This window comes from Archocentrus centrarchus, chromosome 19, assembly GCF_007364275.1.
Source record: "Archocentrus centrarchus isolate MPI-CPG fArcCen1 chromosome 19, fArcCen1, whole genome shotgun sequence".
Classification (NCBI taxonomy): domain Eukaryota; kingdom Metazoa; phylum Chordata; class Actinopteri; order Cichliformes; family Cichlidae; genus Archocentrus; species Archocentrus centrarchus.
The window spans coordinates 21,559,781-21,586,373 of NC_044364.1; the positions used below are offsets into that span (position 1 = coordinate 21,559,781).

Genomic DNA, 26,593 nt, shown 5'->3' on the forward strand with positions numbered 1-26,593 from the left:
TCAGCAGTGTAAACACTCTTTGGCTGCAGACATGCTCAGTTTAACTTCTTAAGCTCCCACAGGAAGAAGACACGAGCAGCCACGTGGAGGTCGCTGTGATGGGGAGTACGTGGTGGGTAGGTATCATGAATTAGGTGACCGTCGATTTACTCTCTCACCTAATGTGTAAACACTGCTACATTCATCGACATCTCAAAACACACCGCAGGCCGTGCCTCTGTTCTGCAGCTCTGTGTGGACCTCAGGGTGCAACACGTTTGTCTTTGCTGACTGATGGACTGACAAAGTCCAAATCAGGAGGCTGGAGAGGTGCTTTCACCCAGCAGACTGGGGTTCATGTGCTGCATGATCTGTACCTGCTCCAAAAGGTTCCAACAGACAGCTGGCAGCTACAGCCACCTGTGTCGCCATCCACCTGTCAGTCAAAGAGGCCACGCCCCAATAATGCAAACTTTAAGTCTTAATCCAATGTAAACAGGTGACTTCTAAAACAACCTGCTCCAGCTTTATTTGGCAGAAATACGTGTTTGTTTGGCTCATGTCCTCCCACCTGTTACCATGGAGGGGGTGGGGCTTATGAAGGACACCACAACCAGCCTACAGGGGGCGATGCAGATGCTTTGGATTCATTCATCATTTTAAACTCCAGGGGTTCAGAAAGGACTTGCACATAATTCAACCTCAACAACTTTTCTCACCTGAGTAACACTGAAAGCAGGACTTGTGTAATCTGAGTACTCTTACTGTGTAATTTGAATACTCTTATTATGTGATCTGAGTAATATCAGTGTGTAATCTGAGTATTTCACTGCAGGAAGCCTCGGTGCTCCCCTTTCTCTCTCTCTCTCTGAGGAATGCAGTGAATGATGGGAGAAAGTCCAGAGGCGCCACGAGTCGTCTGATTGGCTGCTTCCCTCGGGGCCTGCCCTATAAGGACTGAAGCAGGGGAGAGGGGGGAAGTGTGGGGGGAGGGAGGCGACGGGAGGAGGCCTGGAGCCTTGTTTGGGATGGAGGGATGGATGGAGGAGGTGGAGGCTTGATAAACTCAGTCGCAGCTCTTCAGACTCTCACTTCTGTCCTGCCCCCGCCCCCACATCCCAGCAGGCCCTGCACTGCCACGGTAAGACCTCCACCACCTCTTATTCACCTCCACCACTACCTCCTCTTCACCTCCATCACCTACTCTTCACCTCCTCAGCTCTCTGCATCTCTGTGTAAGTGTGATAAAACTGCTTTCTCCTCTCTTTGGTCGTCTCTTCTACTCCTCACATCTGTCTAACTCATCCAGCTCCTCCTGCTTCTCCTTTTCTGCTCCTCTTTTCTGACACTGATCATTGCATAAAAATACTGAAAAAACCCTTCACCCCCAGCTTTCACCTCCTCTTTTGCCTCATTTTACCTCCTTTCTTCTCCTCCATCTTCTCCTCTTTTCTCCTTCACTTCTTTTCTCCCCAGTTTGATTTCATGACCTCACCTCCTCCTCTGACCTCTTTTTTGACCTGCATCACCTCCTCATTTTCTCTCACAGAATCGAAGGCATTTCCACCTCATTTTTTCTGCTCCTACACAGCTCAGCTCCTCCGTCACCTCCTCTTTTCACCTGTTGCACTTCTGTTCATTTCTGCTCCTTTTCATATAAAAAATGTGCAAGGGATAGAAAATGTTTTTCACCTCCTCTCTGCACCTTCTCCTCCCTTCTCTCAAGAAAAGTTAAATTGCTTATTAATTTTGTCCTTTTTCTTATTCACCTCCATCTTTCTCCTCCCGGTTTCTGCTTCTCACCTCCACTTGTCACTCGTAGCACCTCCTTGCTTCTCTTTGTTGCAATTGTAGCGAGCAGTGAAGAAACAGCACGTCTGGCCGCCTCTCTCTTCCTCGTGTTGCACATGTGTGTTTTCCATGTTTCAGGTCTTTGAAACTTTGATGTTTTCCATCTGGATGTTGGTGCTTGTAAAATTTGGGTTTTTCTGGCTGAAGTTTGGTTGAACCTGAAAAGTTTTTTAATTGAACATTAAACAGATAAAATCTCCTCTAACGAGTTTCATCGTGCGTGTCTTGTGATCTTCAGCAGCGGTCATAGTGATCGAGCCCCATTTACTGATAAAGGCCATGACTAAAATCTCTGAAACATCTGGACAAGGATCCACCTGATCATCTTTAAATTAACAACCAGCAGGGGGCAGAGTGGGCTGATCAGAAACAAAAACCAGGAGGCAAATTTAAATCAGTGAAAACGAAATTAATGAAGCATTTTTCATGCTTTGGATCTCATAAACCTTCTTCATTCAGTGTTAATACAAATGACAGGAAACAACATAATAGATTTTAAAAAACACAGAAACAATATTCAGCATAAAGGCTGAAAACTACATATTTAAAAAATTGTTGATGAAGTATAATGAAAAATGAAAGATAAGTTGAGCCTGAATACATGTGAGCTAGGAGTATCCATATTTTTAATATAATTTCTGAGTTGTGTTTTCGATGTTGGCATAAACAAGCTTCCATAGATGAGTAAATATTTATCTGTTCAAACTCTCAGATTTAAATTAGAGGTGAAAACTCACCTTAAAAGGAGTGATATTCTTATTTTTGCCTCAGTTTATTTTCATGACTTTAAAGTTTGGTGTTTCAGCTGCTGTCTGCCCGAACAACGTGGGTTTACAGCACATTTGAAGCTGCATCAGTGATGTCCCTGCAAAACCACAGTCTTAAAATCCAGTTGTAACTGATGGCTCAAAGCCACACGCACAGAGATGTGACTAAAATTACAAAACAGGGAATAAAAACTGAATTTTCTCCCATTAAACTCAAAGTTTTTATGCAAACTCAATATAAATCAAAAGAAATGAAGTACAAATATGAGAAAAAAAAAATGTCACTATGACAGGCAGGTGTGTGAGAGTAAGCAGCAGCACCCCCTGGTGTTTCCAGTGATTTCATTTGAAATGCTGTGTTTGATGGTGCTTTCATGCAGGAAATGCTTGAAGTGTGTGACTGTGATGGTGTGTTCAGGTGAGGCGGCTCTACATCTAACATCTGGATTACATTTAAACAGATGAAATCAGCTGACGTTGCAGGTTTAGCTTGGAATTTGTACTAGAGAAGAAGAACCGCAGCGAGGCTGGCAGGCAGCACCGAGGGCAAACTGAACCCACTGCTCTGCTGCTGCTGCTGCTGCTGCAAAGAAACCGGCTGAGAAATATTAGATTCCCTGATTCATGACTAAATATGGAGAGCTGTGAGGTGAGGAGGACGAGGAGAGACGACGAAGGAGATGTGGGGGGGTCAGAGCAAGCACAGGGAGGGAGGGAGAGAGAGAGAGAGAGGGAGTGAGAGAGCATACCAAACACAGGCAGGACTCCACTTCATGTCCTAATTAGGAAGTTTTCCCAGAGTGCCTCATTCACCCAGTTTAAAGGGGAGGGCGTGGGGACCCACAGCTCCTGCTCTGGTGATGCTGCAGTTTTTTGAACTTCAGGGAAGCGTTTCCGGGCAGGTTTCTCTCAGTTTGGAGGATCTATTTTAACCTCTGCTTCCTCTGAGGCTTCACCATCTCACAGGTCCTTGTTTTAAACACAAATGTCTTTAAATAAAGGTCATACTTGCTCACCGCTCCATAGTGTGGTAGAAAGTGGCATTGCAGGAAGCTGCAACCTGGCTCTGTTTGAGCTTCAGATGATATCTCTTTAACACAACATGCAGAAGTTTGGATGCAAAGTTGAAGCTGCTGTTTGCTTCCTCAGATCCTGCTGATGCTTTTTTCATTCTTGGAGCTTTTAAACCATTTTCAAAGGCAGAAATTAACAAAAAAAAAAAAAAAAAGTAGCTTTAAATGTAAAGACATGCAAGTTTTTATCGCCTGTTTATTCTGTTTCATCTCCTTCAGTCCTTTAAACCCTCAAAGTGTGAGTCTTTATTTGTCATCTAAAGCACAGTAAAGGCCCAAACAGACTTTCCACCATAAAGCTGAATAAATAGTTTGATAGTGAATGCTACAGGAATCAGAGGAGATAAGGTCAATCACAGACCCCTGAAAACTGTAGTAAGTAATCAGCAATCAAACTTGCACCCTCTTCTCTCCTACAGTGTGACTCGGTGTTGTAGTGTTGTTGCCCGTCCACAGCGCCCCCTGCAGTCATGTGTGATGACGAGGAGAGCACCGCTCTGGTCTGTGATAACGGCTCCGGTCTTTGTAAGGCCGGATTCGCTGGAGACGACGCCCCCAGAGCCGTCTTCCCCTCCATCGTGGGCCGGCCCCGGCACCAGGTACACACAATCTCACACACACACACACACGCACACACACACACACACACAGTAATAATACAAATATATATATATATATATATATATATATATATATATATATATATATATATATATATATATATATATATATATATATATATATATAAGTCACATGATTTTAGATATATAATTGAATATATTATAAATTAATAAATCTGCTGAGTGGAAAACAAAAACTTTTCTTATCTTGTTTTTATGTGTTCTTTGTATTTAACTTTTTTCCAATATAATAAAAACATAGACTAGAATAACTTTTTTTATAATAAATAACAATTTTACATGATGACAAAAATATATAATTCAGCAGACAGCAAGGTTAGAGTGCACAGGTGTGCAGCATACAGGTGTGCACACTGTAAACTGAGCGCGCTCTGTGTGGTGCAGGGAGTGATGGTGGGCATGGGGCAGAAGGACAGCTACGTGGGTGACGAGGCTCAGAGTAAGAGAGGAATCCTGACTCTGAAGTACCCCATCGAACATGGCATCATCACCAACTGGGATGACATGGAGAAGGTGTGGCTCACACTCATCACTCTCACATGAACACACACACACACACACACACACACACACACACACACGCACGCACACACCTGTGTGACTGACAGTCTGCTCTCTGATTGGTCAGATCTGGCACCACTCGTTCTACAATGAGCTGCGAGTGGCTCCAGAAGAACATCCCACCCTGCTGACCGAGGCGCCACTCAACCCCAAAGCTAACAGGGAGAAGATGACGCAGGTACCACGCTGCACTGTATCTGCCGCAGGGTTTGGTGCTTTTCCGTCTTACTGGAGGAACAGAACTGGAGGCTGAAGGTTCCAACTATTTTCACGTGTTTCTCTTTCCAGATCATGTTCGAGACCTTCAATGTTCCCGCCATGTACGTAGCCATCCAGGCCGTCCTGTCACTGTACGCCTCGGGACGTACCACAGGTTGGACCACACCTCCTACTTTCTCCTTAATTAGAATCCCAGTCAGTCATTCAGTATTTTACTCCTGGTCAAAAATGACTCCTAGGTTCCTCACAGAGTTACTGGAGGCCGAGGTAATGCCATCCAGAGTTGGTATCTGATTAGACACCATGTTTCTAAGGTTTTTAGGGTCCAGTAATGTCAGTTTGTCTGAAGCAGGAAATTAGAGGTCATCCAGGTCTTTATGTCTTTAAGACATTCCTGCAGTTTAACTATATGGTGTGTGTCATCTGGCTTCATGGATAGATAAAGCTGGGTGTCATCTGCATACCAATGTAAATGTATGTAGGGCTTCTAGTGATGTATTGTTTTGGTGATGTTTTGAAGATTGTAGTTTTAAAGGGTATTAATGAAAGTTCTCCTGTTGCTCCACCCTTCAGGTATTGTCCTGGACTCAGGTGATGGTGTCACCCACAATGTGCCGATATATGAGGGCTACGCTCTGCCTCACGCCATCATGAGGTTGGACCTGGCAGGACGCGACCTCACCGACTACCTCATGAAGATCCTGACCGAGCGAGGCTACAGCTTTGTCACCACAGGTAAGACACGCTCACCACAAGGTGATGTTGGAGCTACCTGGTGATGATGTTTCTGACTCCGTTTGTCTGTGTCCATCTGACTGCAGCGGAGAGGGAGATCGTGCGGGACATCAAGGAGAAGCTATGCTATGTGGCTCTGGACTTTGAGAATGAGATGGGGACAGCGGCCACCTCGTCCTCGCTGGAGAAGAGCTACGAGCTTCCCGACGGGCAGGTCATCACCATTGGCAATGAGAGGTTCCGCTGCCCTGAGACGCTCTTCCAGCCCTCCTTCATTGGTCAGACCCACCTACCTGTCTGTCTCTTTACCTGGTTAAAGTAGACCTTTCAACCATGACTTCTATGCAAATTAATCCTTTTTTATTTTTGATATCTGTTTATTTTGCTCACCTGAATACATGAACCTATGTCCAAACATCCCTCAAACCTTAAAAAACAAAACAATCTGCAGATTCTCCAAGAGCTGATCAATTAGTTAAATTGTTTAACACATCATATAAATATGACCCGGGCTGAACCAAGCTGTCTAATGCAGCATCTGGTCCTTGGTCCTCCTGCAGGTATGGAGTCGGCTGGTATCCACGAGACCACCTACAACAGCATCATGAAGTGTGACATCGACATCCGTAAAGACCTGTACGCCAACAACGTGCTGTCTGGGGGAACTACCATGTACCCGGGAATCGCAGACCGCATGCAGAAGGAGATCACCGCTCTGGCTCCCAGCACCATGAAGATCAAGGTATAGCCGATGGGTCGCCAGGACCTCACAAACACATAAAGGGTCACTGAGGGTCTGAGAGGAACCTTTCTCACTCACATTATGCTGAAAATGTCAAAAAAAAAAAAAAAACATACATTAACCTGTTAACCTTTGAACCCCCCCCTCTCCTGCCCTCAGATCATTGCCCCCCCTGAGAGGAAGTACTCTGTGTGGATCGGTGGCTCCATCCTGGCCTCGCTCTCCACCTTCCAGCAGATGTGGATCAGCAAGCAGGAGTACGATGAAGCCGGGCCCTCCATCGTCCACCGCAAGTGCTTCTAAAGGCTGCGTCCGGGTCTTCATGTCCCGCCCCCTTGCCTTCAGCACCAACTTTATTTTAACCTGCACTGAGCACCCGCTAAGACCCCCAGATCAGCTCCCAAAAACAGCCCCACAGAGACAGCAGGAAGTCAGAGAGCGCTCTAACGTCTTTAAAGTCAGAGGACAGTAAGTGATGTGTTTGGTGCCTTCAGGTGTTTTTGGTGAACTGACCCTTTAAACATTCAGAACTTCCATCAGAAAGTCAAACATCCTCCCTCTCCGCTCACCTTCAAACTGTGAATGTGCCGCTTGTCCTCCATCTGTAACCCCAGTCCCGCCACCCCCACATTCCACCTGTGGCCCCGCCCCCTCTGACCTCCATGTTGGTGCTGTTTCTTGTCAAAGTGCATTTTTATTTTTGATGAATAAAGCTTGAATGTTGGCTGCTGGAGTCTTCTTCTATCAATCACATTCACACAATGTTCTGATGTCACTACTGTTGAACTCTGGGTAGGTGTGCCCTCAGGTGGTGATGTGAACATGGAACTGGCAGTCAAATGAAGACAATAAAGCGCTCTCATACCTAAATGGCATCAGTCATTTGTTTCACCTGAGTTAGCTGATCTTTGTTGTCATAGCCACAAATCCTGAACTAAAGAGTGAAGCAGATCAGGGTGAGTGTGAAACACACTAAACCTGATAAATGAGCATTACTGAACTCAGCAGTGAGAACGACTCCTGGATGATGTGGTGACACTGTGGTCACTGTCAGAACTGCAATAAAGAATTAAACATTTTAAATTTTTTATTAGTACAAACATTAATGAGGTACTGACTCAAACTACGTAAACCCTTCCTGCAGCCTAACCTGAGACTGGTGACACCAGGCTGAGTGTTCACCTCCTGAACAGACTTCAGTCAGGACCTCCTCCAGCTGTGAAATGTGCTAATGTCACATGATCAAAAGCTCTGCAGGTGCAGCCAAACAGCACTCATGAACCATTACATGCCCTGCTTTTACCAGCTGATGTAAATGAAACACTGCAGTCATTCTCAGCCGATCAGCTCTGCATGTGCAGCACATCTTTAAGCTCAGTTTCTAAAAAACTGCGTGGCCTGGACACCAAATATCTGAACAGTTCAGCAAAGAATCCTTCCGTGTGTGCATGAACCAGAGTAATCCAAACCACACAGCAGCAGATTAACGACTTTCCTCGTGCTGTGGCTGGATCAGCTCACATGCTCCTCCTGGTTGAAGTTTGGTCCAGTTTTGGTGTCTTGTCATGGCGTTTGTCTCCAAATGAACTGGGTTAAATGAGGTTTAACCCTCATCCTCCCAAACTTGCACATGTCAACTGGCCCAGCTTCACAAACCCTCCAAACATCACTGCTGTTTAGTTTCCATCTTCAGCTTCAAGCAGAGCTGCTTTAGAAATCCTTCAGTCTACAGCAGGGTGGAGGTGGAAACTGGCGCCAGACTTTTCTCCCCACCCATAAAGTTTTGGGTGGAATTGTTGGTGCAGTCAAATCATATTCAGATCCTTAAAAATAATTAAAGACAGGAACACAGATGTTGGAGCAGCAGTTGGTGTTTTATTACCAAAAATTTGCAGTTTTAAAAAACAGCAGTCAGGTCACAGTTTGTCAAAATTTCATCAGCAAAAATCAGTCACAACACCTCAACATTAAAACATCTGCTGGTGCGCGCGCACGCGTGCACACACACACACACACACACACTGAGAAGTCCTCCAGCTGCAGGGTGCTTTGAATGCACCACGGCAGTTAAGCGCAAAAAAAAAAAAAAAAAAAAAAAAAAAAAAAAAAAAAAAGCAGGGCTGTGGTTTAAGAACGAGCCGACATCAGCAAGAACTTAACAGAACATTTCACGAAACACAACACTGACAACCCACCTTCATCTGAGCCTACTGTCTGCTCCCATTGGAACAAAACCAAAAGGTCAGAGTTCACAGCAGCTTATTGAATGAAAACACGTGAAACAAAGTTTCAGAGTTCTGTTTGTCAGAGGTTCGACTTTATTTGACTAAAAATGAGCTTTGCTAGCTGGAGTTCAAGAACCGATAACAGTTTAGAAACATTTCAGACCAAATCAGAACAATTTTTCCCTACAATCAAGTCATCTTGGGACCAAGCAGTACTAAATGCACTGATTTTAGAAACCTATTATAGCCAATCAGGTGTCAGAAAAGCTGCTTAACAGGAAGGTCATTACCAAACTCAGCTGTCACCATAAAGCCCAATCAGGATAATAAATAGCTGCATCCAATATTCGACCACTGGGAGCGCTGCAATTTAAAAAAAAAAAAAAAAAAAAAAAAAAAAAAAACCACGTGCCTCACAGCTGTGATCTTTCCAATGGTCCAATCAGTACCTGTATGTGCCTGAGAGGCAAAGCTCAGGTCAAACAGTCCACAGGTAACAAGGCCACTTCAGTAAAATCAAATCTTAAAGACAAAACTGCAGCTTCACATTTTATTCCTGGTTTAAACAAACTTCCTGATCATGATTTCAGGACTCCGGCTTAAACTACCAGCTTTAACACTGGTGGGTGTGATGCGTTCAGGGTCAGAAATGACTGCAGGGTTCAGCGCCAACTGATCTGACCTGCTGCAGCTTTGTCTCGCTGGGTGAAGTTAGTAAAGGTTTAAACCCATTTATCGGTAAAATAGTTACTATGCTCAAGTTTCCCTTGAGAGCGTAAACACTTCATGTTAAAAAGTTCCTCGGCCGGTGCAAACATTCGTTTTCAGAAGGCACTCGTTCACATCTTTCAGGCACTCTCATTCTGCTCTGAGATGTTTCTTCACACTGGTTCTAGCTTTTATTTGCAAAGTTTAAAAACCTCAGAACACACTGCTGCTGCCCCCCCCCCCCCCCCACACACACACTTCTTGTTTATAATAATTACCTCTCACGCCCTCAAAGAATGAGTGAGTTTGCCGTCACTTCCTCTTTACAGCAGCGAACACCGAGAATGTCCGATGTTTGAGAAAGCCCGACTAACATGGGTAAAGCTTTACATTAACATTCAACAGCTCGGTGAGGGCTACGCTGCACTCGGAGCAGACTATGGCTGAAACTGTTTCAGAGGTGCAGTTAGAATGACAGGAGACTAAACTTAGTCCAGCTGATCAGAACGTGAGCACACTGTCTGCATAGCCAGCAGCTCAAAGCAACAGAAGTTCCACAAAAGAAAAAAAAAAAAAAAAAAATATCCCTCAAAATTTCCTGTAAACTGATCAAAATGTGTTAAAACACTTCAGCGCGCGCGCGCACACACACACACACACACACACACACACACACAGGGTTCACAGTTCTCTTCAGAATAAAAGCCTGGCAGCAAAAGAGCACCTATCTAAAACCTGAGGTCCAGCAGGTCGAGCCGCAAGTCCCTGAACACCACGTGTCTGCACACCTGAGGGGAGAAAAGGGGAGGGGTTAAGGTTACGGGCAAACCATTCTGCTCACAATTTCTAATTCAGGGTCAGAGTCAGGGTGTGGTTAGCTTAGCATAAAGACTGGAAACGAGGGGGTTATAGACTGCAGAATGGCAGGACACGGTCTGACTTCTATGTCAAGGACTGAAGATGAACTTAATTCAAATCCAAAGGATGTGACACCTGCTAATCAACATCCCCTCAACCACCCCCCCAACATGAGGACAGGCTACACTGATTGTCTCAGAGAGCGATGAGGTTCTCACCGTGAAGAGAGGAGGCTCCTTGGAGTGAGGATGGAAACCTTTCAGTTTGCAGGCAGAAACCTCAGACATCCCCAGGTCGGTCAGCCTGAACACACCCGTGCTGGGGGGAGGGGGGGGGGGGGGGGGGTGTTATGAAGTTAACGTGCTGAAAGGCCTCAAATCAAGTGTGCACTGTGTGTGGAACATACTCGTTGTGTTTTGGAGCACAGACGATGGCGATGGCCTCCGGCAGCATCAGCTGATACGAGCAGTGAGTGTGGAGGTCGACGCTGGAGAGGAAGGCCGTCTGAGTGGGATGAGTCTGAACAGAGAGGTCAGAGGTCACAACACACACACATACACACACACACACACACACACACACACAGACAGAACTCCAACTGCAGTGACATGAAACTGAAATAATGCCGCAGAGTGAGACCTCTGTCCCTGCTCCCATCTCTGCTCCTGTTTCCATGGTGAGATTTGATTATGCAAATGAAGGGGAAAAAAAATACAACAGGGATCATTTTTCTGAGGCGTGTGCTTGTTTAGAGCACTTACAGGGACATGATCCCCGAAAGCTTAACAGCATGGTCCCAGAGTTTGGTTTTTTTTGCGTTTTTGGTCGCAGCAGCTTTTGTAGACAGTGGAGAGAAACAGGAAATGGGGGAAAGATACAGGGGAAGCCACGCGGGTAAATTGGCGATGGGCCGGGATGCGAACCCACGCCGCCCGCACCACGGCATGTGTATGTGGTCGCCGGCTTCACCACTAAGCCACCCAGGCGCCAGCATGGTCCCAGAGTTAGGAGTTTGTGAGGTCATTGATCTGGCAGGTGGTTGTATTGAGGGGCGTCACCCTCTGAAACTAAGTTTGTTAATCACTTTGTTGGGGGTTTATTTCTAAAGAACAAAGCGGCCTGAGTCTGATTCATCATTGGTTCATTAACCCTATAACTGCCCTTACTTGCCGTGAACAGCTGGTCAACACGGAGCGCATCACCGCTGAAGTGGCTGATCAACGCAAATTTGAATTACCGTAATTATGTGACTGTTTGTCCTGTCGGAAAAATTCAAACTGTTTCAGAAAGCTTAGAAATTGCACGTCACAGCCAATATAAAGGTTATTATGGTGACTGTTGCCCGAAGTCGGAGAACTTTAGAAGTACGTTCTGTCGTCAGCAACAGGTTCAGTATTAAAGGGTTAAATTCCAGGAAAGTTTCAGAAAAATTAAAATCCCTCATGTTGTCACGAGGGAAGTTAAACGCATCTAAACAAGCTTGAAATATTTGTGAACCAGGACCTCCATGCAGCCCCCCCCGCTCTCCAGCTTCCATCCTTACATGGATCCAGCCCAATGTCAGCAGGTGGTGCTCGTCCTGGAAGCTGAACAGCTCCTCCACGTTCTCCATGTCACAGAAATCTGGGCCAGCGGTCTGTTTGGGGATCACGACATGAGTCAGCGTGAACTCATTGTGCGTCTGAGGGCGAGGAGAGAGGGGGGGGCAGGGTTAGCAGTATCTGGCTAAAAATGGGCGACACCATGACAGGAAGTGCATTTTGCTCACCAGCTGTCCACAGAGGACTCCACAGGTTTCTATTCCTCTGGCCGTGTTCGATCTAGCCAGCGAGAGGAATCTCTCCGTCAGCCCTTTGGGAATCAGGACCCGCCTCAGGCCCTCCACTCTCTCACCTGTACAACAAAACACCTGTTCAGATAGGGTATAATCCAGGGGACATTTCTGTTTCTGGTGTTCCACATTAAACCATCTGCATTCTAGAGAAATTGTAAGCACTGATCTGTAGTCAACATTAGATCAATGGCCTGTTACCATTAGTTTCCATCTTGCACACTGACAGGCTGCACATCTGGAGTTACCAACCACAAAAGGTACAGGAGACTCCTCCAGCTGTGCCACATATTACAGACACTAGTTTAAACTCAGCTGTAGGCAGCAGACCCACAGACATGCATACAGAGTGTGTTTGACTGTGTACTGACTATGTACTCCAGCCAGCGTGGCAGCGGGTTGGCTCACGGGAGCAGGGGGTCTGTTTCTGTTAGGGTCCGCCCGTACGCTGTTTTTGATTGGCTGCTGGGACAGACAGGACCCGTCTGTCACCTCAGGCACTTTGGTCTGAACCTACAAGAGAAACAAAAGATAGTGATACTACACATTATGCAGGAGGCTTGGCCAGTATTGCAGTATACCAGGTCAGGAAAATACTGCCCAAAAACCCAACTAACACGCTGTGTATTTGGTCCTGTTACACCAACGACCTACTCTGCCTGATACTGACACTGAGCCAACATGTAGAAAGTGCTGAGTCAACCACAGACTGCATTGATGCTCAGGTGTACAGCAGGTACACCTGAGCATCAGTGCAGTTACAGGTGAGATGACACTACCATCGCACATGCTATGTAGCCAAATTAGAGCTAGCTGGCTAACCGCCCAATGGTGTTATTTTACTTTGTGCTGTAACATGATTTACTGATCAATAATACCCACAACTATCAGGATCACTAGCCAGCTAGCATTTCCACTCATTTCACTAGCAGTAGTCAGCTAGCCGTAAGCTGGCTAAACTTAATGAAGCTGGTGACGCGAGTTCATGAGAACAGTCTGAAAATAGCAGCTAAGTTAAGAGATTGGAAAGAAAAAGTTGAGTTCATTATTGCCATCTTCCTACACAAGGTAGCCTGCATTAGCAGGCAGGCTAACATTAGCTCACATTAGCCAGGAGGATGTCAGGCTGGGGTCAAATTTAATCCTGAAAACAAACCAACATCCTGCTGATCAGCTTCTGGCTCATCAGCTTCTAGCTAATGTTAACATTAGCTTCTCTGCTAACATGGACAAATTGCTTATAACATAGCACCTAACCTTTGCTCACCTAAATCCTTTGAGGAAACTTTCATCCATACACAGTAAAATAAATAAAATATGGGCGTGGCTTCTAGTTCAAAATAAAGAGGAAGTGCCTTAAACCTGCACTCTGAAGGCCACCAGGGGGAGTCAGCTGTGTCCACACAGTCTTTGTCCTTTAGAAGCCTGAGACAACAGTTTTTGGGCCCAGTCACTTATTTTGGGTCATAGTGAATGAAGTTTTTATGTCAGTCACTTGATCTTTAAATAAATGGGAAGATTAATGAGATTCTTATTGGCCAATAACTTAAGACTAAATCAAAAATGTGGATTCACTGACCCGGGGTTAGTGAGAGACTGCTGCAGTAACCATTACCTGAAACACCTTCTGGTGGCTCAGTGACTGTTACCTCATTGACCGCACCAACCAAAGGATGGGGTCACGCAATTACATTTACACCATCTGGTCTTATTGCTTAACTGGCCAACACTTCATCTACAGGTCTGATGCTACCTTTTGCTCCGCCTCTACTCCTCTCTTATTGGCAAGTTCCTGGCGCCTCAGCTGGTCCTCGAAGTAGCGAAACTGTTCCGATTCGATCTGCATGCGTCGCAGAGTAGCAACACGCTGCCTCTCCTCCTCCAGCAGCAGGAACCTCCTCCTGTCCTCGTCTAATAGGGATAGCCGCTGCAGCTGCTGGCCACACCCGTCCACCACAACTGCCGCCTGGCTCTGAGGAAACAGGCGTGATCAGGAGAATGAACAGTTTCCTCAACCTGTAGCAAGGTTACCTGAAACCAGCCTGCAATGGCTGAACGATAGTAAAATAAAAAAACCTCACCTAAGGAACTCAGTGCCAATTTCTTAGTTTGAACATTTATCAGCACAGCAAACACCTGCCTGACTAACTGCATTCTGAGTCACTGCAGGGGTTCACCTGACAGGTACATCACACACTAACCCTGTAAGATTAAAGCCCTATAGGTCAGGTAGACTCACCACATACAGGCCGTTCCCCTGGATCATTCCCATACCAAGCCCTCCTCTCTAATCAATAATCAATATTCTGTGATGAACAGGTGAGACTGCTCTGCCTGTGAGTGAGCTCTAAGCCCAAAATAAAACCTCCCCATCTCTAATCTGATTAACAGCTGATCACAGGCTGCCACACACAGGGTGTGATCTGATTGGACGATTCACTCACCTGGACTCTGAGGTATTCGCTGTGTTCCCTGCTGTATTTCTCCTCCAGACGCTTCTTCAGCTCGTCTTTACGGGGAAACGCCACGTCCTGAAGTTTCTGCACACACAGAGAACATGTTAGAGCAAAGGAGCCGAGGACCAGCTCGCGCCGCAGCTCTCGCAGCCACGCTCCCGGGCTGAATTTCAACCCCAGCCCGCCCCTGCCTGAGGCCTCAAAGGAACTTCAGCCTGAGCACCACAAACAAGTGGAAATACTCATTTCATTCCAGGTGGACACAAATTAGAACAAGGAAAATTTAAAACTAAGCAGACCAATGTTCTGCACAGCTAACAGAAATATCTGAACTGTACTCAGACTGATCACGCTGGCGTCCACAGCCACCCACGAGCACAAACACCTTTAACCACATAAAAACACTTTTAAAAAGTATGAAACTGAAAATTAAAACTCTTAAAAAAAAAATACTAAGTTCAGAAGTTTAAAAGAAGACATGGAAGCAGAAATTAAATAAAATTTAGACAGAGGCTGAACTTTAACCTCAGCTTTGAGTCACAGTGCTGCTGGAATAATGACAGTCTGAGGGGGGCCGACCTCACTCAGTTCCCAGGCCTGAAAAACTGATTCAAGTTTTAAAACTAGAGTTTAGTGAAAACCAGCTGCCATATTTCTGCTGCAGACATTCTAGATGTTTACTGGACGGTCCTCAGAGCTCCTGCAGTCACACCTGCAGAAAATTAAAGTGCGAATGAGTTTTCCAGCATTTCCCAGGTATTTAAAAAATTTTTTTTAAAAATTCAATATTTCTATAATAAGTTGTTTTAAACTTTTCTGGTGCAACTGCAAAAAAGTGAGTTCAGTATCCAGGACTGAGATGTTCTACAAGATAACAGCAAGCCTAGCATCTAAATCAGGCCTACAGGACAGAGGAGTCAGATTTTACTGCATACAGCTCCATTAACCACAGCTGGAACCTCTGCATTCAGTTTTAGGATGGATAAACCCAAAGTGTCTGATCTGTGTTGACACAGATGTCTCTAACCAGACACTTTCAGAGATACCTGAAAACTAAGATACACCCCCTGGCTTTAGCCTGATGACAGTCTCACAGCACCGTGGCTGAAAGGTCTCCCCAGTCATGAACCCAGGAGGAGGTCCGGATCAATCCGGGTTCATTTCCTGAGGTCAAAACCATCACTCCCAGTGTCTTCTTCTGACTCAAACATTTGATGAGAAATATCCAAATGTGTCCCATCACAGTGTTAAAAGATCCAACACCCCCAGGCCCCACCTCAGGTGATGTCCCTGTGACAATCCAGCCAGGTGAGTTTAACTAATCCTGCTAACAAACAGACAAACTAAAGCAGCAGGTTCCTCACCTGTGGAGGAAATGAGAGACTATATTCAGATCAGATGCATGTTGCACACGGTGCTTCTGACAAGCTGGCTCAGAGGCAACAAGCACGAATTTAATCCTGGTTTAACTCCCCAGCTTCACCCTATAAAAGATGAAACCGCATCCTGAGTAAGACCAAAAACCAGTCCAGTGTTAGAACGGCTTCAAACCTCAACTCAAATATCTTTATGGGGAGATTCAACTTGGATCCTTAATGTCCTTCACCACAAATAGCTAGGTACCATGTGAAGGACTAAAGCCATAAGTTAGGCAGCTTAAGCAATCCAAACCTAGCTAGAGTCATCTGGGGACCATCTCAAGATGTTTAAAGTCTAGTTTGAAAGAATCAACTCCATAAATCTGGAGGCTTATCAGCATGACAAACAATTCAGACAAGACAGGCTGAAGGCCTCCATGAGAAACAGGGACCAACAGGAAGTCTAGTCTAAAGAGTTCAGAAGTCAAACAACCCAAATATACCAACATGGCAAACACTTCAGACAAGGGAAAAGAACAGAGTCCTAATGGGCTGAAGGCCTCCATGAGAAACAGGAGCTAGCAGGAGCTAGCAGGAGCCACCTCTACCTGAACCACTTCCAGGAGGAGGTGATGAGAGAGACGCAGCACAGCAAACAACAAACTAAGCACTGGGAGCGTAGAATGATAACACAGACTGATTGGATGATCGGCTGCAGCTGATGGGAAAAAACAAAGACAGGAAGTAGACAGGTGGGCCCCTTCAAAATAAAACAGGAAGTTCATAATGAGTGTTACCTTCATGATGAAGTGTTTTTCTGGGATGGCGGCACACTGCTGGTAGTCTCTGTGAGCGGGCAGCTTCTCTACAAACAGACTGAACACACAGTGGCTGTTACATCACATCCTCTCTGTAACACAAAGCAGCCCCCCCCCACCTGACATCACTGAGCCTCACGTGATAAACTTGGTGTAGAGGACGTAGGCATTCTCCAGGCTGCCCTCCTGCAGGTAAACTGCTGCCATGCGCTCCATCTCCACGCCCGAGCGGAAGTAGCGTCTGGGTGCGATGTCCTCGTTGATCTCCACGCAGCATCCCATCTTCCCCAGCGCTCGGACACGCTCCGCCGCCGTCAGCGACACGTCCGTGTAGTTGGGCTCTGCTGCCAGCTTCTTCTGCAGGAGAAGTTTGGAGATGTTTGTCAGAGAAATTCAAAGACAGCTGCTGCAGCTTCTAAAACACTAAAGAGACTGAATATCACCACCAAGACTGAATCAAATTAACTGACACGTCCAAATGTATCTTCCCCTTGGCCAATGAAACTAAAAAAACACAGATTATGGTGCTGAAACTATGCTGTTGGTGTTATTAACCCAGTGGCCCTCTCACTGAGCCGAACCTGAGCAAGTAAGAGTCTTCAAACAGACCTGGCTCACTGTTTATTTTGTTTTGATTGGTTCATCCAGCTCCATCATTTTATTCCTCAACTCTCCTACAGCAGCTCTGCATAATTCACAGCCCAAAATAATCATTCTTTATCTGACAATGAGCCTTGATCTTCACTGGGAGTGACCTATGGTGGACTATGAGTCCATCATAGGGACAGCTCAGAGTCAGAGCAGCTGAGATGGTTTGGACATTTGCAGAGGACAGAGAGTGGATAAACTGGAGCTGCCAGGCAGGAGGAAAAGTGGAAGACCTCAGAGGAAGTTCATGGATGCAGTGAAGGAGGACGTGCAGAGGGTTGGTGTGACAGAGGAGGATGCTGGAATAGGGTGGTACCTAAGCTGGCTGATGAGCTATCACAGGTTACAGGTGATGGTGCTGCATGATGTGTGGCTCTGTGGTATAGTGGTTAACACAGCCTTACATGTGAACAGTCCATGGTTCAAGTCCAGGAGCAGACATTAATCTCACAGGGTCACCAGCCTGGATAAATGGGTGGAGCCCCTTGGGAAATAAAGGAGCAACTCAAAGTCCTTTCTTATAATGTGTGAAATAAAGTTAAGAGTTTGCTTTATTGCAGAAACTAACAAGAATTAAAATACACTGAGAAGTCAGGAAGGCTCACAAGCAGTCACACCCTGGACAAATGAATCTGTAGAAAATGGAAAAGTGCCCCTAAAACTACAAAAGTGACCCTGACCTTCAGCACAGCCTGTTAGGACACCTCGCCATGAACGAGCTCAGCGCCCCTTTGGCTGAGAAGGAGAAATTAATTAATTCGAAGCAGAAATTAGTGGACATGTATGTTACTTTTTTACGTCTGTAAATGAAAATGCTTTTTAGCAGAATGATTTGGGAGATTTTACCACTGTTAGAAGTGCTTTTGTCTCTTCTGTCCTCAGTGTACTCTTGTGTACTCCTGTGTACTCCTCCCCCTCCTCTCAGAGACATCCTTCTACAACGCTGGCTCTACATTTCCAGAAATTGGCTGTTTCTATGCCAACCTCTCTGCTCCTTAAAAACTGTGTGACTCTTTAAACATAAGCCTCCCTCTTCAGCCGGCTTCACTGACATCACTATCTTTTTATGTGGCCCACATCACTGTGACTTTTACAGCTTTCAACTGACTTTCACGCACAGCGTGACACAGTCCTTTTAAAATCATTAAATGCTCTGTGTCAGTAAAGAAGACCTATATGAGGAAATAAGGAGGAGCACAAAGGGTCCGCTTTAAAACTGACACTACTTCACTGTTAAAAAGATTTAATCCTGTTAAATTATCATTATTGTGATTCCGGCTACGATGGAGCAGCTCTAACTCAAAGTGAAGTCACCATTAGAGGTGATACAGACTCAGAAACCACGGCTGCAGGCCTCAGGGTTACACAGATAGATGGAAGACTTCTATAATTAAAACACTTTCCAAAAGGCCAGTTTCCAAAGCCCTCAGTGCCTGCCATCAGTGGCCTCTGTACTGGATGGAGCAATAGTTCAGTAAACATCTCACCTCAGCTACAGTGGATCAGCAGGACACAATGCAGTTTGCATATGCAGAGGCACAGAAGATGCAACACTGATTCTAGTTAATGCAGCTGCATGTCACAGCAAACAGATGGTCAGCCATCGATCTGACTTCAGCCTTTAATACAATGATGACACACATTTTATTGCAGGCCCGACTCACCGGATTAGAGATTTCCTAACTGAAAGTGTTTTATCTGATGTAAATCATAGTTATTACGGGGCCCTCGAAGCTGTGTTTTATCAACACTGCTATTCTTTGCTGATATAAGTGACATACAGCTGCAGGATAGGAACTTGAAAACGTTAAAGTATGCTGATGATATGGCAGTTGTTGTAGCACAGGAACTCTCACCCTGATTACATTGCTCAGGTACGTGGGTGGAGGAATGTTGTATATCTCGTTATATCTTGACTAATGTTGACAAACTAAAGAGCTCTTCTTGGATAACACAGAGCCCGTAACAGGTCTCGCACCTTCTGTCTGTGGAAGTTGTTAATAGCTTCAAGCATCTGGAGACGCATACTGATGGCAAGATGAGCTTTAGGAATAACATTGATTTCAGCTAGTCAGAGTCTATTTCCTGTTAGGCAGTTAAGAAGCTTCAGAGTTGGACAGAGCATATGTCAGCTGGGTTGAAAGCATCCTTATGTTCAGTGTCCTGGTCTGGTATAGAATCCTGACTGCAGCAAAATGCACAGGATTGTCAGGACTGGTGGAAAAATCACTGGTGGACAACAAACCTTATCAGAGAAGCTGTCTCACACTGCTGTGTGAAGGCGAGCCCATCGTTCTCACAGAGAACACCCTCTTTATTCTAATTTTGAGCTAAGGCCCTCAGGACAACCTTTTAGGATGCCTCTAGCTAGTAAAAAAGGGGTACAAGGGATCATTGTGCGAAATGCAACCAGTGCAACCAATGAATAAGAAGATGCTGTGATGTGTTTCTATAAGGTTTGTGTATGTATATGTGTGAATGTGTGCTCATTATTCTCAGTGTTTTCATTATGAATTCATTCATGACTAGGTGAACCAAAGACAATTTTCCACTAATGTGGACAATAAAGTTCTGCTATTCTTTAATGCCTGTCTGTGATTGGTTAAGCAATCTGCTGTTGCTTTTTGCTGTTTATCTCCTTGAGCCACTTATAAATGGGGTGGGTGGGGTGACCTGAGATGATCCTAATGTGTCCATCAGAATGTGAATGGGTGAATGAAGCATGCTGAGTAGAAAAGCACTTTAGAAGAACCAGTCCATTTCAATAATAATACTGTAATTGCTGAATATCACAACCAGGAGGAGCCTCCTTCTTTGTTGCTGTGTTGGGGACAAACACACTGATGGAGATTCTCATCATGTATGACCAGTGAATTTGTTGCCATGGAGACCTGGCCCTGCATGGTCCAGGTTAAGTTCTGTCTCTGACTAATCTCTGGGCTAACACTAACTCATTGAGCTGCTCGCTGTTCTCTGACACTCAGGTCATTTTCAGCAGAAGTTTGGAGGCTGCACGGTGTCCATCCGACGGGTTTACTGAGGTCCTATCCTATTTTTTCTAATTCCTGATCCACACTCCAGTCCAGTAGGTGGCAATAATGCAGGTCTAAGCTGGTTTGCCAACCACCATTAAAACCACAGGAAAAGAAGAGGAACATGGAAAATTTTAATGCGGCTAATTTGGGTGAAATGCTCCGCTAACACGGAGACACCTGAGTGCTGCAGAGTTTAAACGAAGCATCGAAGCAACAAATTTGTCTCAACGATTTTTTATAATCAAATTATTCAAGTTACTCAAGGAATCGCTAAAGTACAATATGACAAAAGAAAATGAAGTTACTCTAACAAAAAAACAGCTCAGTTAAACAGAATACAGTAAGAACTAAATAAAATAAAATAACATAGCTCAATCAAAGGGGAAATACAAGACTGTGAAATGGAAAATCTTGGTGGCGTGTGTGCTGCTCTCCAGGTTTTACCTGTTAGTAGCCCAAGAATGAGAAGAGTTTAATGGCACGTCAAAGTGCGTGAAAGCAGCCCGATATTAAAAACGACCCTGTGAAGCCTGTTACAGCTGAGCTAAAGTGTGTTTCCAGGCAGGAAACTGAGATTTTCCGTTCCTGCTGGTAGCCTGAATGCAGCGTTTGTTGCTCAGCTCATTAACATGACGGCAACCTTTGGAGCAAGTCTGAGGATAAGAAGACCTCTGTGCACTGAGCCGAGACACAAAACAGCCAGAACAGGCAGGGCCAAAGAAACTCACCAATGAAAAACTGTTTTACATTCATATAAAACTCTGCTTTACATTTCTATAAAACTCTGCTTTACATTTATATAAAACTCTGCTTTACATTTCTATAAAACTCTGCTTTACATTTATATAAAATTCTGCTTTACATTTATATAAAACTCTGCTTTACATTTATATAAAATTCTGCTTTACATTTATATAAAACTCTGCTTTACATTTATATAAAACTCTGCTTTACATTTCTATAAAACTCTGCTTTACATTTCTATAAAATTCTGCTTTACATTTCTATAAAACGCTGCTTTACATTTCTATAAAACTCTTTTACATCTATATAAAACTGTTTTACATTACTATAAAACTCTACTTTATATTTCTATAAAACTCTTTTACATTTATATAAAATTTTGTTTCGCATTACTATAAAACTCTCCTTTACATTTCTCTGTGTTACATGTATATAAAACTCTTTTACATTTATATATAACTTTTAAATTTATATAAAACTCTGCTTTATGTTTCTATAAAACTCTGTTTTACATTTATATAAAACTCTGCTTGACATTTATTTAAAACTCTGCTTTATATTTATATAAAACTCTGCTTTACATTTATATAAAATGCTTTATTTTTATATAAAACTCTGCTTTACATTTATATAAAACTGATTTACATTTATATACAACTGTTTTGCATTAATATAAAATTGTTTTTGATATGTATCAATTGATTGGGATATGTTTTTTCTTTTGCTTCTTTTATTTTTTGATCTAATTTAATTGTATTAGTACATTATTTTATGATTACATTTAATTTAATTTCTGCCACTGGCAGTGTGTTTACAACTTTTTCTAATGTGCAATAGTTTGATTTGTTTTTTAAATTTACATTTTGGCTAAAAATAAATAAACAAAACTTATATTATCTTTATATATGTTTATTAATCAGTGTTTTGCTGTTTTATCAATTTTTTTCATGTGGTTAATTTTATTTGTAATGCGATGTATTTTTTATTTTAGTTAACATAATTTAATTATTCATTAATTTAATTAAATTTATAAACATAAACTACACACACACACACACACACACACACACACACACACACACACACACACACACACACACACACACACACATACACACACATATAATTGGGATGCTTGTTTTGTTTTGTTTTATTTTAGCTAATTTCATTTCATTTTTAATTCATTTAACTTAAGCTTCATTTATTATTTTATTTATGGTGGTAAGACATAATGTTATTGTTATTATTATTATTATATTTCCATCAGTGCTGTCATCATTTTTGCCTCTGAGAGTTTGGGTCAGAGCAAACGTGTTATGTGTTATGATAAGTTGTAATGATCTGTTTTATGAGGACTTGTTTTTCTGTCCCCACATTGTGAGTAACACGTACACCTGTAGGTCCCCACAGCATCAGTAAAACACACAGAGAGTTCTCACCAGTGTGTTTAAGCTGAAGCCTTGTTCCATCGTATGTGTGTTTCTGTGTGTCAGCGTGTGTGTCACTGGTCGGCCCACGGCCGGCTCGTCCATCTGCCGCCTCCCATGATGCTTCACTGCAGGGGACACAGAAAAATAAGACGAACAGCGTTAAAATGGCACATATGGCTGAATGTTCCTTTAATGCTGTTTTATTTCCCATCATCATCATGATCATCATCATCATCATGCCTGCATGTCCTTCAGCTTTGTCCACAGTTACCATGACGATCAACGACCACGGGTGAGTCAGACACTCTTAAAATCGATGAAGTGAAGGCGAGCTCCCACTCCTCACGAGCTTCTGTGTCCAAACATTAACAAACAGCTCTGATTCACACCACCGACCACGCCGTCTGCTTGCTGCTGTTACCATGGCAACAGGTGCACCCAGGCTGGAGACGCTTCAAAAAGAGAAACTCGTGCTCAGAAGCCTCAATTTTCATTTGTTGCCATCCAACATGCCGCTAAGAACTCCTCTTCCATACGTGAGCAGGTAGACATGAGCTTCAGGTGAAGTGAGACTCCGCCCCCTCCACCTGTCTACCTCACAATGAAGCCCTGTGCAGATGCCTGATGATGAATCTTACAGTCTCTCAGTTTGGTGGTGAACTCAGCAGAAGGTCAAAGTCCTCCTCCGTGTCCTGGCTCAGCTCTGGAGGGTCAGTGAGACCAGAACTACCGGCCTCCATGATGTCCTGCGGCAGGTGCTCTCAGGTGTGCACCTGCTGCAGGACATGGAGGCCAGTGGTTGATCAGGTACTTAAAGTCACAAAGTCAAAAAAACGTTAGCAGAGGAGAAGAATGGAGAGGAGGACGAGCACTGTGTGCTCCTGACAGCTGATCCAGCGGGTGAAACATTTTTGACAGCAAACCTGAAACATCAGTTCACCTGAGCACAGAGAGTGTGCGTTTGTCTCGGGTTACATTGAGATGTGATATTTCTCCGCTGTGTTTTACCTGTCAGAGGTAGAACAAACTCACCTTGACCTGAGGCAGGTACGGAAACTCCTCACTGTGTCTGATCCTCTGAGCTCAGCTGGGTTAAACTGAACCCACAGAAAGCAGTCTGACTGCTCCTGATCCAGCTCACGTCAGACCCCCTGTCAGAAGCGCTGCCCTTTCCGTGAACCAATCAGACCTCAGAGTGTATGTCATGCAGGCGTGGTGCCTGAAGGGGGTACCGCCGCAGGTGAGAGGCAGCTGATTCTTGAACGAGTCAAACTGGCTCATCCAGATTCACCTGCTGACAAGTCAGCGGCAACATGTCGACACCTCCAGATCACTTCAAGGGCCCTCGCACAGCGATGATGACAGATGATGATGTCATGGAGGTGCTTTAAATGTAAGATGGAAGTTTTAGATGAAAAATCTATTTTAGGGGCATCCTGGTCTGCAGGGGTTACATGGAGTAACACAGGAGCATGGAGGGCAGGTGGAACACCTGTGGGTCACTGAAATCACCTGAAACAGGAATTTAAGGTGGAAACATCTGTGAGAGCAGCTCTCTACGTTTTTACAGCTGGTTCCTGCAAATAGGAGTACATTTTATCCAGATTCAGATTTAAGGAGAGAAAACAAAGAAAAGACCTCCCCACACTTTTTCAGATAATGCAGGTAAGTCACTGAGATGGAAACAGGCTGTAAGAGTGAAGCAGGTCAAAGACAGCGTCCAACCTGAGCAGGTAACATCAGATGGTGTTTGAAGGCTTTCAGGTTTGTGCAGCCTGCAGCATTTCTGAAGGCGGGCACAGTTTTGCTTTCCAGAGCCCTCAGGCTGCAGTGAGGTCACAGCTGCAAACATGTTTCACTCCTGCACTAGCTCTGAAACAGGAAGCAGCGAGTCTGTCCGAGCCCTTGAATCGAAGGAAGGGCCCCAAAATAATACCTCAGAGTCAGCTCAGGTCTCAGTAGGCTTAAACTTCCTGTTTCCAGCCACACACCTGCGAGGCCTTTCGCTTTAGTTCAGGTTTAAATTAAACATGAATTTGTCCTGAAGTCAAAACAGAAACTGTTCAGTGCAGTGATAAAAACAAAGAAGCCAGAGACAAATTATTACACGATGTGATGCTCATATTGACTTTTACTGTAAGGAACCAACAAACAGCCTAAAATTGTCCCTTAAATTCCCCCTTATATTCCATCTTAACTGAAGGATGCCACTGCTTCGGGTTTAAAGCAACTTCCTCACAGCTTCATGCCCTTCAGTTAATTCATTGTTAATCAGAAAACCTGAAGAGACAGACTTCAGGATTAGAAGCTGTGACTTTCAAATTAAAAAACAATCAGGAAGATTTTGGTTTAAAATTTCAAAATAAAAACTCCCTCAGATTCGTCACCATCTTCACCGTTAACCTGCACGAGATCAGTAACTTTGTTCTAATTCAATAACACAGCTGTTACTCTTTAAGGTAACGTTCAAGGTAATGGTCAATGACGCGAAATCTTTTCAAAATAAAAGCCTGTTAAAGAAGCTCAATGACTGAAACTAAAAATTAACGTTTAATTATTTGTTTGTTTGTTCATTTATTTGTTTGTTTAAGTGTTAGGTTCACTGAGTCCTTATTTTCAAAATAAGACTCACTGTTACATCAAGACTTTCAGAATTAAGTTTGAAGGCTTAAAAATTGTATTTAAGCGTTTTTATTGATAAACCAAAGAGGGATCGGTGGATCCACTGATTAGTGATTGATTTAAAAACATGCTGTTGAATAATCAATAAGAGCTCTTTTCTGACGGACTTTTTTTCTAGTATTAAAACATCTGGAAACATCTGCTCTCACAGCTTCCAAACTCACCTGATGTTGACGTTTACAGGTTCACCGATTAACCTGCAGATTGATCGATAAAGAAAGTGATTGGTTTGCCGGGCTGAGGTTAAAGAGCTGGATCAGTTGAACCCGGTTCAGACCCGGTTCTGGACCCAGAGGAGGGCAGAAGCTGCAGAGGATTTACCGGCTGGTTGTCGCTGTTAAGCCCGCAGTTCGGCTGCATCCCGCGCTCACATGTGAAGCCCAGGAGGACGAATCTAGACTGGATCCAGACCCGGTTCCGGACTGGTCCCGGTCCAGCTGCGGTGACAGATGTGGCAGAAGCAGAGGGAGAGGCAGGTGTAAAATGGCTGAAAGCTCCGGATGCTGCCGCCGCTTCACTCGCCGACTCACCGCGGAGATGGTGGCCGCAGAGATCGTCTCTGAGCGGGATGACTCACTCTCACCTTCCGGTGTCACCGCGGAGGGTGTGACCTCTCTGCACATGCGCCACAGAGCCTCCACAGAGCGCGAGAACGGCGAGATGTCTCGCTCTGACGCGGATGAACGAACAATAAACAAACAGCAAACAGACAACTATTTAAAAAAACAACAAGTGTAACAACAAGACAAACATAAAAAGGAATGTGAAATGAGTGAGTGAGAAAATGTGGCGTAGGAGGAGGCAGCTTGGGAGAGGGAGGTATGCTGCTGCTGCTGATAGTTTTTATTTTAATAATTTTTTTTAATCATTTTTCTCCTTCAAAGAAAATCTGACTCTAATCAACAGAATCTGAATATGAGTTTTTAAAGATTGAGAGTAAATGCTTTTTATTTTAAAATTAAAATATACTAAACAATCTGAAATATATTCCAAGAATTCCTCAAAATTCATATTTTCCTTCAATTAGACTCGGCTATGTGCTCAGTGTGAGTGGACCAGGCCGATAAAACCCTTTCAAATTTACGACACGTTAAGACGTCCACCTGAGCAGAGATCTGTGATGAAAGCCGTAACACTTTACAAGCAGAAGGTAGAAAAAATATCAGTGACGCTGCTGTTGGTACAGACGTGCGACTCAGCGAAGGCGCAGGAAGCTGGAGCTGCCACATGTT

At 44.2% G+C, this 26,593-nt stretch overlaps 2 protein-coding genes across 4 annotated transcripts; one reads left to right on the forward strand and one right to left on the reverse strand.

Moving 5' to 3' along the window:
• The first annotated feature begins 1,013 nt into the window (after positions 1 to 1,013).
• Positions 1,014 to 7,438, forward strand: acta2 (actin alpha 2, smooth muscle). 2 transcript variants are annotated; one of them, XM_030754776.1, is made up of 9 exons: positions 1,014 to 1,120; positions 4,090 to 4,269; positions 4,696 to 4,824; positions 4,940 to 5,050; positions 5,161 to 5,245; positions 5,665 to 5,826; positions 5,913 to 6,104; positions 6,387 to 6,568; positions 6,728 to 7,438. In XM_030754776.1, exons 2-9 carry the CDS (start codon positions 4,141 to 4,143, stop codon positions 6,869 to 6,871), a joined length of 1,134 nt encoding a protein of 377 aa, XP_030610636.1. In that variant the 5' UTR covers positions 1,014 to 1,120; positions 4,090 to 4,140; the 3' UTR covers positions 6,872 to 7,438. The 2 variants fall into 2 exon arrangements, with proteins under 2 accessions (XP_030610636.1, XP_030610637.1); XM_030754777.1 differs by having other exon boundaries at positions 1,081 to 1,214.
• A 1,765-nt stretch (positions 7,439 to 9,203) lies between these two features.
• On the reverse strand, positions 9,204 to 25,739 carry stambpl1 (STAM binding protein-like 1). Of its 2 annotated transcripts, XM_030755079.1 has the most exons (13): positions 25,683 to 25,739; positions 25,526 to 25,558; positions 22,689 to 22,804; positions 16,962 to 17,179; positions 16,802 to 16,880; positions 14,635 to 14,730; positions 13,944 to 14,162; positions 12,562 to 12,703; positions 12,128 to 12,252; positions 11,903 to 12,040; positions 10,766 to 10,878; positions 10,578 to 10,677; positions 9,204 to 10,289 (listed from the first exon to the last, which is right to left on the reverse strand). In XM_030755079.1, the coding sequence occupies exons 3-13, from the start codon at positions 22,779 to 22,781 to the stop codon at positions 10,230 to 10,232; spliced, it is 1,383 nt and encodes a 460-aa protein (XP_030610939.1). In that variant the 5' UTR covers positions 22,782 to 22,804; positions 25,526 to 25,558; positions 25,683 to 25,739; the 3' UTR covers positions 9,204 to 10,229. The 2 variants fall into 2 exon arrangements, with proteins under 2 accessions (XP_030610939.1, XP_030610940.1); XM_030755080.1 differs by lacking the exons at positions 25,526 to 25,558; positions 25,683 to 25,739 and adding an exon at positions 23,712 to 24,024.
• Between the last annotated feature and the right edge of the window lie 854 nt (positions 25,740 to 26,593).